This window comes from Nymphaea colorata, chromosome 1 (assembly GCF_008831285.2).
Source record: "Nymphaea colorata isolate Beijing-Zhang1983 chromosome 1, ASM883128v2, whole genome shotgun sequence".
Taxonomy (NCBI): domain Eukaryota; kingdom Viridiplantae; phylum Streptophyta; class Magnoliopsida; order Nymphaeales; family Nymphaeaceae; genus Nymphaea; species Nymphaea colorata.
The window spans coordinates 13,241,188-13,255,093 of NC_045138.2; the positions used below are offsets into that span (position 1 = coordinate 13,241,188).

The following is a 13,906-nucleotide window of genomic DNA, read 5'->3' on the forward strand; positions in this document are numbered from 1 at the left end:
ATAGAACCTTTCAAGGGACCTTTAATGCTGTTCAATGCACGAAGCCAAACCAGAGTTAGTTAGAGATTCAACTTCCTAACCAGATCAACTATGATATAACAAATCTAAAAGATTTACATGGAGCAAGTAATTTCATTATCTATATAAGCATTAATATTCCATCATTTTACCTTTCATCATGAGTAAATCTCTCAATTTCGTATTATTTTCTTGTCTTCTGGATCCATACATAGGGTCACAACTCTAACACCCCTCTTTAATGTGATGTTTATGTGTCTTTCCTTATATCATTGTATATCCAGCCATCAAGCTCTGTGCTTATGCCAGGTCTCAAGACTCTCAACACTGGTATGCATGAAAAGGTCACAAGCAAATTCAAGCTCATTACAAGCTATTTCAGCAGGCAGTCATTTCATTTTTACCAATAAATTGTTTTAGTGCCATTTGTAAATGACACCTACAGATTATAGTGCTAACTCCATTTGTGGGGATGTTTCCTAGTGATCAGTGTCACACGAACGCTTTAGCTTTGGCACCGGGTGCAGATGCGACGCAGGTGCGGCCCGGATTTGCATCCAGATGCAGTCAAGATGAGTCGGGTGTGGTCAGCCACACCCAACCATTTTTGTCTATTTTGGATGCGAACCCGACTCACGTCATAGTCTTTCTTGTCCTTTTTTTATTTTTTATATTTTTAAGGGTTTAGAGCACGATCGTGCCCCTTCCTCTGCCTTCTTCCTCTTTCACTGAAGCACCCAAAGCTTCTTCAGTCTACACATGTTTCCAACGTCTGTGTTTCCGACGGCCGGCAAGGCAGGCAGCAGGCATCTATCTCTTTCAGCGGCAACAACAACCACACGGGTGGCAGGTGCTTCAACTTTTTTCCGGCAGACGATCAACTACAGGCAGCAAATTTTCCTGTCTTCGGCTGCTGCTCTCTCTGGTTCATAACTTCAAATCTCATCTTACAGCCCCTTTCATTGTTTTATTCATTTATTGTGCATCGCACTGATTGTGTTTTGTTTTAGTTTTTCTGTTTGTTCATTTTTTTCATTGGATGTTAGTTTTAATGATGCATCTTACTTTGATTTCTGCAGATTTTCAATGTTTCATTGACTGTTTTTGTTTGTTTTCTGCTTCTATTTATTCATCAAGACTCAAGACTTATGTGTGCTGCTATTTTTCTGTTTTAAGTTTTTAACATTATTTCAGTATTTGTTTTGCTGCAGCCTGCAATGACTTTTACATTTATACTTGTTTAGCATGTTCTTTTAAGTTTTCACATTTCGTGATTTTGTAATAGCAGTGGGGACAGTCTCTGCATTTATTTTCATTTTCCCTCTTCCATGTATTCCTGCTTTTGTGACACGGTAGTCGGCACCTTTTCCTCTTTAACCAGTGCATGTAATGGCCTAATGCGGAATAGGTGGGCAGTGCATAGAAGGGCTGAAGAGCTTAATATGGTTGGGAACTTGGAATTAGTTGCAGTGGTCGTCTATAGATCATACATGACCTACTATGTTTTTGTGACTGAAAATTTTAGTTTTGCAGTCTTGTTTAACTTGTTCAAGTCATCTGTTACCTTTTCTAGTTGGACTTTAATTTGCATGTTTTCTGTGACTAGATCAAGTCATGTCAGCCATCTTTGGTCCTGTTAACATGAAATTTGCTTCTTTTCTTCTCTTTTTTATCATACATGTGTGGCCCCTTCAAAAGTGCCAGGTGTCAGCTTCTAACTTCTTTAAAAAATATTTTATGAATATCTTATTCTAATTAATTTTTATATTTATTCCATTTTTCATAAAATGATTCTTTAAATATTTTTAGCCGATTCAGAACTTAATCAATCGACAAATCAGCAAATCCACGAAATCAGCAGCTCCACCAATTTGGTTCCCAAACGGATTTTTTAAAACACTATTTTTATTGAATCTGTAAATGAGAACTAGATTATTAATTGTTTAATAAATCAAAATACTTATTTTGGTTGTATTTGTTTATCATGTTCTTGTTAAAAAACAATATAGAAGTTCATAACCTGAGATGGACAAATTTCTCTGTCAACTTGCTAATTGACAATTGAGAGGTCGGCTGATTCCAGTCTGATTGTCAGGCTTGCAGACTATGCTAGCAGCCGATTAGGTTACAAAATATTGTCCTTAAAGGAGATCCCTCCACCCATTGATTGTGCCATTAGAACAGACGTGATCTTTAAATCCAACTAACACCCCACACCATGCTCTACACAAGCCATAATGTCTATTCCCTGCTTGGAACATTCCAATAAAAGCAGTGAATTTCAATTTAGTTCTAGTAATGTGACGCAAGGCTGGAGTGAAGCAGATCTTGATTAGATCCATTGGCTCCGGTCTTATTCGTTTTCTTGTCAGATTTATGAAAGTTGATTTGCACCTTTTGTTATTAGTTTTTGGATATCATCTTATGGATCTGAGATCCGCTTGTTTAGGAGTTGTCTATTTAAAAGGCACGTTTTGTTCATTTTGGGAGTGGTGAATCGTTCAACGAGGACCCAAATTTCCTCTGCTTCTAGGCATTATCTTTCCTTTGTTTTCTTTCTATTATTACAGGTTGTTTGCTTTCCTTCTAATTTCTACCGTTTAGTTTAGAGTTTGGCGAGGAGACTAAAGCCAAACCTCTAATTACTTCAGAATGGTATCAGAGCCTAAGGTTCTTCCTCTGTCTTCAACAATAAATGAAGATTTGAGGAACAATCATGCTATAGTAGAAGCACCAAAAATAGAAAAATCAAAAGGCCACTGCACATAATAAGGAAGAACCAAGGATGATACGACTGTGGAGTGTGTTGACATGAATGCAAGAAAATCTGGTGCGTGTGAATAAAGATCTCGTCGAATACATGAAAAGGATCAATTCTCTTGAAGCATGGATGCTACAGGTTGAAAATAACTAGACCTGGGCATCTGGGCATCGGCCCAGATACCCAATGGGTACCCGGTTCCTGGCCCGATCGAGCCCGAGTCGGCCCAACAGTGGCCCGATTCGGCCCGATAACAAATAAAAATTATTTTTTTTATTAAAAATATATATTTTATTGTTAAAAATATATTTTATATTCAAAAATTATTTTACATTTAAAAAACATTTTTATTGTAACCGGCCCGGGCTTGGGTTTTGGGTGTCGGGCCCGGGCCTGGGCTCAGGTTTCGGGCATCGGGCCATCCTGGACCCGGCTCTTATCGGGCCGGACCAGCCCGACGCCCAGGTCTAAAAATAACCAGTCAAGAAAATCAAAATCTAGGCCATTGAGACACCGATGGTTGGTGACGACCCCACCATACCGACAAACAAGAACACCAAAAATGGTGTGTTCGAAGCCCAATTTGCATGACAAATCTTCAGCCCAACACTATCTAAACATGCATCACCACTGAACATTCCAACCACTGGAGTTGGGATTGAAATAGTCGATTTTTGCCCCCAATGTTGCGAATCCGCAAAGCTGGAGCTGGGAAACGCCACCCAACCCCCAGTTTCCACTGACATCATAGAGCAGCCACTACATCAAAAGAGAACCTGTCAACGAGCACTCCAACTATGGGAGGGTTTGGGTCAGTGCGCGGACGACCATTGGCATTGCCCATCGTGATGGTGAATGGTGGAGGGAGGCCCGCGGTAGATTATCCGGCAGCGAGCATGGCATCGTTCAGGAGAAATGGGGATGACCGCCTAACTTGTTCAATCGAACCCTAGCCACTAGCAACTAATGGCCAGTAGCTAGGTGGGATCAGGCCTCCGCCTACTGGTCGTTGGCCGAACAGAGCCAGCTAGGCCACCTCATGGCCACCTTATCTGCTGCCAAGCACAATGGAAGAGGAGCAAGGTTGGGCAGGATTGCCCGATAGCTCGACGGTGTCCTTGGGTCTCGACCCAAATTTCAAACCAGTTCAGAACCTGCAGCAAACCAGCATTACTTTATATTAGGAAGGGTTCTTGCAATTCTGAAGCTAGGTCCAGATCCACCTAATCAAACCCAGAATCTGATCTGGGTCATTTGGGATACTGGTGGTATGAAACCTTTTAAACAGCCCGTTTGGGCCTTCCTCCTTTGATTTTAGATTCAATTTCACATTATTTCAGCCTTTTTTTTAACCACTTAAATTATAGTCCTTCAAACTTTTAAACCTAAAAATATATATATATATGTAGTTTTAAACCTAAACCCAAGCCCAACACCATTGTCATCAACCAAGACCTAGTCCTTACCCAAATTTTAAAATAAACCCAAACAGAGGCAACTTGAATCCCAAAGAGCCTATACCTACTCGCCAACGTAAGCACTCAACCCAAACCTATATCTTATCACCCAAATCTTTTAGCAGTACAAGTTTATCAAAGACACCAGTGTGTGGACCATATGAAACATCAAAACTCAAAAGCCTGTGTTCGATATCTACATCATAGAGGACGACTCTGCTTCAACCCAGGAATAATGATGCAGGGGCAAGCGTGGCTCAGTTTTATTTGTTTTCTTATATCATTTATAATTGTTGATTTGGACCTTTTGTCATTAGTTTTTGGCTATCATTTTATGGATTTGATATCCACTTGTTTAGGAGTTGTCTATTTAAAGGGCATGTTTTGTTCATTTTGCGGGTGGTGAACCATTCAATGAGAAGCCAAATTTTGTTTGCTTCTTGGCTTTCTCTTTCCTTTGTTTTCTTTTGGTTGTTACTGTTTGTTTGCTTTTCTTCTAATTTCTACCATTTAGTTTAGATTCTGGCATGGAGATTTAAAGCAAAATCTCTATTCACTGCATCATAATGTCACCCCACCACCTTTATTAGACAGCAATTTCCACAACCAGCTTCCATTGCACACAAATAAGTATGAAAAAAGTACCAAACACAGAAAGGAAGGCTACAAATGAAAATATGTGACTAGTCGCATGATATGCAAGGGAGATACCATAGAAATTCTTCGACAAAAAATGCATAATGACTAACTTGAAGGTATGTTATCAGCTTCAGATGCAAGTATTACATTAAACTCATCCCATTTACTGCATTGACACCTATCAAAACAAGCACATCTAAGTCGAATAAAATGTTATCCATAAATGAGATAAATAGCCATATTTTCATAACTTCATATCAAGTTTTCAACTCGAAATCAACTCAAGAAAGAATTCCTATCAGTGATATGATTTGTATCTCTGAAAAAGGATTGATCAAGCAAATTACCTATGACTTGAAGCAAGCGACGTGAGGTTGTTTTCTCACTTTGACGTGGACCATAAGAAGCTTTTATCACCTAAATCAAATGAGAGTGTACACATGAAATGTCAATACCTGATCAGAATAATTGTTGGTCATGAAGAAAAATTAAGAGCAGGTTATAAATCAGATATCAAATGCAAAAAAGTGGCCTATCTAACATACATGGCCACATCACCTCCTACCTTCTGCACATGAACACTGAAAATGATTAAAAGTACTCATACATGAAAACTGCCATATAATCAACATCAAGCCTTGGCAGGAGGGGTCTCAAAAACAAATTATTTTGCTTTTGGTGATAGCAACATTGTCAATAAGGTGAAGTGTCATGGATTCTTAACCATAGAATGCCAAGATGGCATTAAATTGAGTATCACAGGTTGCCTTGACAGACTCATTACTAAAACACCTTACCACACTAACTTTGAAGAAAATGCAAACATTATTAATCAGAAATTATAAAAACAAGTATGAATGTCCATCAATTTATGATATTTGCACATGTAAATAAATAGTCATCAGCAGCGAAAAAGGGGGAAGGACATTTTTTTCATTTTTTGTTTATTTTGCACGAATAAATCTCAAGAATAAAAGTGGCTTTCAAGCTCACCTCGAGTGACCTGAACTGCTGGCTGCTATGAAGGAATATTTGACACATTTCCAAGTTAAACTTTTTCAATACCTAGTATTAAATATCCCAATCTTCTTGTGAACTGAATTGCCTTTATATCTTTCAAAAACTAAACCAACATTTTCCTCTGCTTGACCATAAAAAGAATAACCACTGAGAACCAAAATTGCCCTTATATTAAGTCACGCTTTCCCTTATATTAAGTCACGCTTTCCCCTAATTTGCCTCTATGGATTAATTTCCGACCATTGACATTACAAAGTATTGTAGCGACAGAGCCTGTAGCCATAGCATTTGCCCAAGATCAACTTCAAAAATATGTTGCAAGTTAAAAATTTCATCAAATGTTCAAAAGGTCGTCTAGCAATTGTAAGATCATTCTCATTTGATGATCAGGATGATGCGACAGAGTTTAAGCTAGATATGCTAATGGAAAATTGGCACACCAGTTGTTCAGGATGTCTGTATAGTTTATAGATTGCATCTATGGTCGCTTTCCCAGTTAGACCCTCTAAAAGAAATAACCATAACAGCACTAGCACCAGAAATGTAAAAGGAAATGCAACATGAGGTTGAAGCAAACCAGCACCACAGATCAAAGATTGGCCCAATCCTCACAAAACAAATGTAAATATGTAGGCACTTACTTGTTTGTTGAACCGCTCAATTGTTGCCAATGGTATGGTTCCAAGTGCAATAAGTTTTCTGGATCCCTCACTCTGGGAAAAAAAACAGAAAAGAAGATTGCTTAATTATGAGATGCATGAAGACTAACTCAGCGCAGTGGAGATTAACATGTAAAAGGAGAAAAAATATTTTGTCAAACAAGAATTCTTCTGCTGTACTTCTTAAAAGAGAAAATAGTAAAGAATATTAGCAACGAACGCAAGGTCATACCACAAAGAGCAAACGAAAATTGGTAACTAATAAGGTACCAGCCTCATCTGTATTTACAAGGACAACTCCGAAACCCTGAATGCAACATTCAAACGGGGAGAAAATTTAAGCCAAAACTTATCAAAAATAAACCAGCATTTCTTTATCTGCAAAATATACATTGTGAAAATACATGATCAGGCAAGATACAATTGTTTTGGATCCAAGGGCTAAATATGAGAAGAACCAAGCAAGAAACATTTACACTGTACGCATGAAAGGAGAAGCAACAGCCAAAGTTATAGAAGTGTTGCAGTGTCCACCATATGGTCAAAGTCCAATATGAAGATTAACCCATACTCACTGATGGAACGATCAAATACTTACTTCAACCACTAAACAACGAAAAGCTCTGATCTAGTAGGGGTCCATGACTCCATGGTCGATTGTTTTCACTTATTGACTATCAAGATAGTAGACATGTTTTTCACCCAAACTATGACTAAACTAATGTGGTCCTACGTTACTGTTCACTGTTCCCTTGAAAATATGAATTGAAGTTTCTTCTCCTTTCCCTGCATGATGGTGCATTCAATGGGCGAGCTGTAGGCACTAGTGTGAGGCATGTATTCCCATCAATTTTGCTGTGGAGTTCAACATCAATGACATTGATGGTAGGAGTTACGTCAATGACAGGTCTCCCTCGACATGCAGCACGCAGATACACGGTTCAAATAACAAATAGTGGCTTCGGTTACCACATACGCGAACAGATTGGAAGGGTGAGATAAAAGCATAAACGAAAAAAAATAACCAAACGCACAAGGGAAAAAAGCAAGTGCGTGGCTCGCCACCTGACAATGCACACGGCGTGAAAATGAAAAGAGATACAATTTCCTGGAAGATAGGCAAAATAGCGGCGTCTTTGAATCTTTCGGATGATGCAGCCATCCCATTTCGCCTGGGCGGCAGGCAATTCTCTCTTCAGAATTGAAGCCAAATAATCAGAAAGCAACCACGAGTAACAGACACAAGCAAACAAATTAACAAGATAACAATTTGCTGCATCGAACGGGTGCCATGCTAGAACCCACGTGCCACATACCTCCACGATAACTTCCTCAGCCTCCAGAAGGAATTTGTTCATGCCATGAGAGACCGACCTAGTGACCGGCTGACACAGCAGACCAAAATGAAGAAGGAACCGCGTGAGTCATAAATTGGGGAAGGGAGAGAGAGAAAATACAGAGGAGGCGCTGAATTGAGCAATAAAATAAAACCCTAGGATCATTTTCCAATTTAGTTCTCCTAATCTGGGTGGTGCAGCACGGATCAGACCTCGATTTTTGTCCATTCAAGGGCGTCCCAACTGCCGGCGCCGTCCATCGGTGTTTCGTAGCGATTTTGAGAGAAAGTGGCAGCCAGGAAGGAAGAAAGGCGCTTCCTCGGAAGAGGAGATTCTCCCTCCCTTCTGCCCTTTTACTTGACGAACAAAGGGGCAGCAATGAGGGAGGAAGGGTAGACGGGAAGCATACCAAGCGAACAAAGGAAAGCGAAGCTGCCTTGCGGTGGATGGAACATCAAGAAATGTGAGAGAGAGAGAGAGAGAGGGGCTGCCCCGGCCCCGCCGGTCCTCCAACCCTCTCGCTTTCCCCCACCTCTCTCTCTCTCTCACAGCTCTCCACGTGGACTGTTCGTATGCCCGCACGCCTGTCATATGATATGATTGACGACCTTTTCGAGTTGCCCCTTATCTCTGCTGCCCGGGATGGTTAGAATTTGAACGTCTCGGTCCACTTCCTATGGGACCCACACTTTCGCTTTTGGGGCGGCACATTGATATATTAAATACGATTACATCCTATGACTGGCAGTCGAGTCGATCTCTCTTCTTTAATCACAAAAAACATAATCAACGGGTAAGGGCCCGTTGGTTGGCACAAGAGAAACATGCTTTTCAATAATTTTGTTTACGGAACTTTAGTAACCTGACCAGATGATTTCAAGAACAAATTTTTTTAACTTCAGTTTCAATCGTATAAGCTCGGGAAGAAGCCACAAATGGAGCCTCAAAGCTTGTGCAAGTAACCAATCCAAGCTTTCAATGTTTTTAGATGAACGAACCGCCTCGGTTTATGGGGATGAATGGGGAACTGTCTTTTTCTTTCGTAAATGTGACAAAATTGTCTCCTGGGAATGGCCCCATCAGCCTCTCTCCCTTCCCGGCTAGTGGGATGACGAACGGCAGAAGGTGATAACCGCTCTTCCTCGTCGGGTACAAGGAGGGCACTAGCCGCCCTCTCCCGTCCGCCGTCCGGCCTCTGTTTCCCTTCTTGAGCGACCGAATGAGGCGGGCAGTTGTAGCCCTATATAGTCGAGGACTCGACTCGAACCCCTCTCTCTCTGTTCCTGATGAGAGAGAGACCGACAAGGGAGGGCGATGGTCGCCCTCTGCAGTTATGCACTCAAGGTCAAGGGGGTTGGCGAGGTTGGAGCTACTTGACAACGAAGGCAAATACACGCCCTCTGTAAAACCCAGGTTATGTTGATCAGTCGTCTTGGCTACAGCATTGATGGATTTATGCATCAAGTGGATGAAGGTATAGCAGATGTCCACACAGTGCTCGAGGAAATGCTTGAGAATGATGTGGTCTTCATGTGCGGCGGCGATAGTACGCCGAGTCGTTAGCTCTTTTCTCACGAACAATGCAAGGGGATATTAAGCCTAATTGCCATTAATTTTTTGCCGCTTACTTCATCCATCTGCCTTTTCTATTATGCATGCATGGAGGCAAGGAGTGTAGAAACGTGCTTAACTGGTACACCTGCTGATTTGATTGTGGAAAAGGATCGGTTGAATGTTGAATGTTTTGTCACGGGCGCTGCCATAAAGCTGTTCAGCAAGACAGTTTTTAGCAGCCTAGTTGCGTGGGATGGGATGGATTTTTGGTAATGTAGAAGACGAGATACCAGAAGAGTGCCTAAAACTCATGCATGTACTGAACTGCAACAACGTTGAGGTATATGACTTCTATACTATGTATGATCAACCTCACCTTGTTTTTTATTTGAACCATTAATCTTATAATTATAAATTACCTGATGCCATCTTTAACATCAAAAGGCACCAAGTATGGGTCGACGCGTAGACCACGTGAAGGACAATATCTGTTGGCGTGCTTTGCTAAACAAGAGCTGTGCATGTGTTGGGCAGGTATTGTTTTTCATGTATTTAAGGTTGTATTGGGCACTCGAACAAACACATGAGGAGAGTTGACTATTGATATGCAAGCCTCGTAAAATCTTACAAAAGTTAATCCAACAAGGAAGTGTTCACGAAAATAATATGCAAACCATGAAAAATACGTGCAAGACATTACAATTCACAAGCGTGTACGAAACAAATCCAACAAGCGGAAACTCATATGTACAAAGTAATCACTAAAGATGTACTCGTTCTTACCTGAACTTGCTCTTAATTAGATCGCTCTAGACATGAATACTGAGATGTGTAGCCGTGCGTTATGCATTTTTCATGTTCCATTTTCATAAAATCCTTTACACTACATGGTATTTAGAAATTCGGGGGACATGAAAGAGAAAAAAAGAGTGAGAGGTGTTCACTAGAAAAGGTAGGCCAGAAACAAACGTTGAAAAACAGATGATGGGCAGAGCGTCAGACTGAAAAAACAAAGTTCATCCAGGCTAAAGACCTTTCAATGTTTTAGGCAATAGATGAATGGTATTTTGGCACGTGTTTTTTACAAAATTACTCGACGTTTTTCATTGGAAACCTTCGATGAAAACTTGAGGACCTATTTGTTGACCCCATAAACTTGACTACGGGTTTCTTGCTGGCACAAAATTTGAGGGCTCATTTGTAATTTTTTGTAAACTCAAAAGGATGTGTTTGATAGCCTTTGATCATACAATGCTGCATATAAAAGTGTGTTTTGGGACATATTCAGTTTAAACAAATTGAGAATCTCAGTAATATCGGTTCTACATATTAAAAACCATATATTTAAGGTTGGATTAGAGAGGGGAGGGGTCCGACCTTAGATCAGTGGATGGATCTGAACCCTACAATGAAACAAACACAATCTTAGTTAAGATGTGAGAAAAACTTACCCCAGCTTTTTCAAAACCGGGTTTAAACCAGATTTTGACGCAAATCTAGTTTCACCAAGTTCAGGTTTTGTCATCCAACAAGCACAAAACTCAGTTTAGTTTAAGATATGATTGTTCTAACACAAAACCAGGTTTAAATTTGATTTGTCTTTAGATGAAGCCTCCAAGATTTTGGTGGCAAAACCTGTGGTTTTGCCTCAGAAACCAGTTTTTTTAATGGGCTGTGGATGTCATCGCAACTGGGTCTGAGAAAACCCCCTAATTTTTGACAGAACTTAGTTTTGTAAAGTATAGTAAAAAACTTAACCTCCTTGAGTTGTTTGTGGAAAACTAGGTTTCGAGTGTGTCGCCCAAACAAATAAAACAAGTTTCTAATGCTCATTAAAATTAGTTTTCAAAAACCAAGTTTCACAAAAATAGGTTAAATAAGGGTGTCATGAAACTCCCTCTTGGTGTCATACAAACTAAGTGTCGTACACAAGTATCTGGAAGAGGATTTGGAAATTATGTCAGTCCCTCCTTGCACTTGCTGCTCTAAAAACTCTTTGGCCTAACTTCTGCTTCTATCCAGCGGCTGAGTGATTCAAGGCGGTGGAAACGGGACATTGAAAGTCGTAACCGGAGTGCTGGTAGCCTATAAGATCTTCCAGGCAGGCTGGGCTTAAATCTTTAACGCCCAAGTGAAAGACGACGGGAAAAAAAAAAAAAGGTAAAAAGGTCAAGTGTTGTCCACTCTATCGATTATATACTAACGATATAGCAAACATTTTCTTAAAAACTAATCGTACTCACGCAATGACAACTAGGGTAATGACTGGGTCATTAACTCCCAAGGCTCTTATTTGAACAGTAGAATCAAATGAGCCGACGACTTGGAAAGAAGCTTTCACCAACAAACTATGGCAGCAAGCAATGCTCAAGAAATTCACTGCACTTCAACAAAATCAAACATGGCACGTAGTTTCACTTATACCAGAATACAATGTCATCAGTTCTAATAGGCGTATAAAATTAAGCGTAATGCCAATGGGTCCATCGCTCGTTATAAAGCACAACTAGTTGCTTGAGGATTATTACAAGAAGTTGACATTGATTATCATGATACTTTTAGTCCTACAGCTTAACCCACAACAATCAGGGTCTTTCTTACCATGGTCATGCAATTCGGATGGGATATACATCAACTAGACTTTGACAATGCATTTTTAAATGGTTGTCTTGATGAGGACGTCGACATGCCCCAGCCTCATGGTTTTGTTGATCCTCAACATCCCACCTATGTTTGCAAACTTGACAAATCACTCTATGGCATCAAACAAGGACCAAGAACAAGGTATTCTAGACTTAGTTGTTATTTACAACATCTTGGGTTCTAGATTTCTCAATCTGATCCCTCACTATTCATTTACATCAAATGAGAAGCAAGATTCTTTTTGTTAGTCTATGTTGATGATCTCATCGTTACAGGGTCTTCTTCCACTTGTATTTTCAAAATAATTCAACAGCTTGGGCAAGAATTTTTTGTTAAAGATTTAGGACAATTATCATACTTTCTTGGAGTTGAGGTCACTAGAATAGGAAATGCCTTATATCTATGTCAACAACAATATATCAAAAACATTCTCACGAGCAAACATGAGTTCATCCAAAGCATCTATTTCTCAAATTAGCTCAACTAACATTAAAAACCAGGATGATCAACTGTTTCATGATCCATCTCTCTATCGCAGCATAGTTGGAGCCCTATAATATGCTACTCTTACACGACCCGACATTGCGTTTGCTGTCAACAGAGCATGCCAATTTATGCATACACCTTCGGTTGGTCATTGGACTACAGTAAAGCGAATCCTACACTGACTTAATGGAACTAGCCATTTTTCTCTTAAACTGGTTCCGTCTCCATGATTGCAGCTTAGCATCTTCGCTGATGCTAATTGGGCAGGAAGTTATGAGGATTGAAAATCAACGGGGGGATTTGTCACATTTTTAGGTAATAATGTTGTGTCTTGGGTTTCTAGAAAACAACACACTGTTGCTCGTTCTAGCACAGAGGCTGAATACAAATCCCTTGCTTGTGCTATTGCAGAAGTGTTATGGCTAAAAAGCATTCCTTCAAGAACTAGGAGAAAAGGTGGTTCAGCCACCTCTACTATGGTGTGATAATATTGAAGCATTATATCTTGCAAGCAACCATGTCTTTTATACACGCACCAAACACATTGAAGTTGATTTTCATTTTGTACGGGATCATGTTAGCAAACGTCACATTCAAATAAAATTCATTCGAACGAACGAACAGCTCGCCGATGGATTAACAACGGCACTCAGCTCTAGTTCGTTCAGAAATTTTAGAACCAAGCTGAATATTGTGGAGCCCTCATTCAACTTGAGGGAGCGTGTTAAGGAAATCCATGAAGTCAAGGATAATAGGTAATGGCAATGAGAGATAATGGCTAAAATATAGCAGATGATTGATTCAATTGAGATCAGATCAGTTTTACAAGAAACAGAAAAATGCTCTGTTATCTCGTAGTGATATCATTCATTAAATATCTATCCATTGTAAACTATGTGTAGAGTTGTAAACTACATGTAGAGTTGTAATCTACTGTGTAAATCATCTTGTTCGTTATATTCCTCTTTGGGAGAGAATAAAAGTCTCTTTACGAAGTTACTCTTTTAGATTGTGTACTAACTATGTAGCAAACAGTTTCTTAAAAAGCGAATAAATCACTTCATGACGTTAATTTAACATTTTAATGTCTGAGACGAATCAAGCAAAACTGATGTTTGTGTCCATATATCGCCCAATGGAGAGATAGGTTTTCCCTCCAGATGTCAAAAGATATCTATGGAAAAAGCGTATTTGGAAAATGGTGACGAGATAGCATCGTAGCAAAGTACTCAAGCTAATGGGTGGGTACACCGTAGCCACTCATGGCACCAACGCAACCAAGTAACTTGGTGGGTTAGTTGTTGGGCCCACCTTACTTGAAATCGTAATACT

At 39.9% G+C, this 13,906-nt stretch overlaps 1 protein-coding gene across 2 annotated transcripts in view; it reads right to left on the minus strand.

Annotated features, from left to right (window-relative positions):
• Window positions 1-8,409, minus strand: part of LOC116253492 (phosphatidylinositol-3-phosphatase myotubularin-1-like) — a 34,058-nt gene extending 25,649 nt beyond the window's left edge. The window contains exons 1-5 of one of the 2 annotated variants that reach the window (XM_031628355.2): window positions 8,104-8,408; window positions 7,871-7,939; window positions 6,787-6,861; window positions 6,537-6,608; window positions 5,223-5,292 (exon numbers count right to left, since the gene is read on the minus strand). In XM_031628355.2, the coding sequence (XP_031484215.1) occupies window positions 5,223-5,292; window positions 6,537-6,608; window positions 6,787-6,861; window positions 7,871-7,939; window positions 8,104-8,151 (334 nt within the window). In that variant the 5' untranslated portion in view covers window positions 8,152-8,408. Of the gene's footprint in view, window positions 1-5,222; window positions 5,293-6,536; window positions 6,609-6,786; window positions 6,862-7,870; window positions 7,940-8,103 lie in introns of both variants that reach the window. The other variant, XM_031628437.2, reaches the window with a different exon arrangement.
• Between the last annotated feature and the right edge of the window lie 5,497 nt (window positions 8,410-13,906).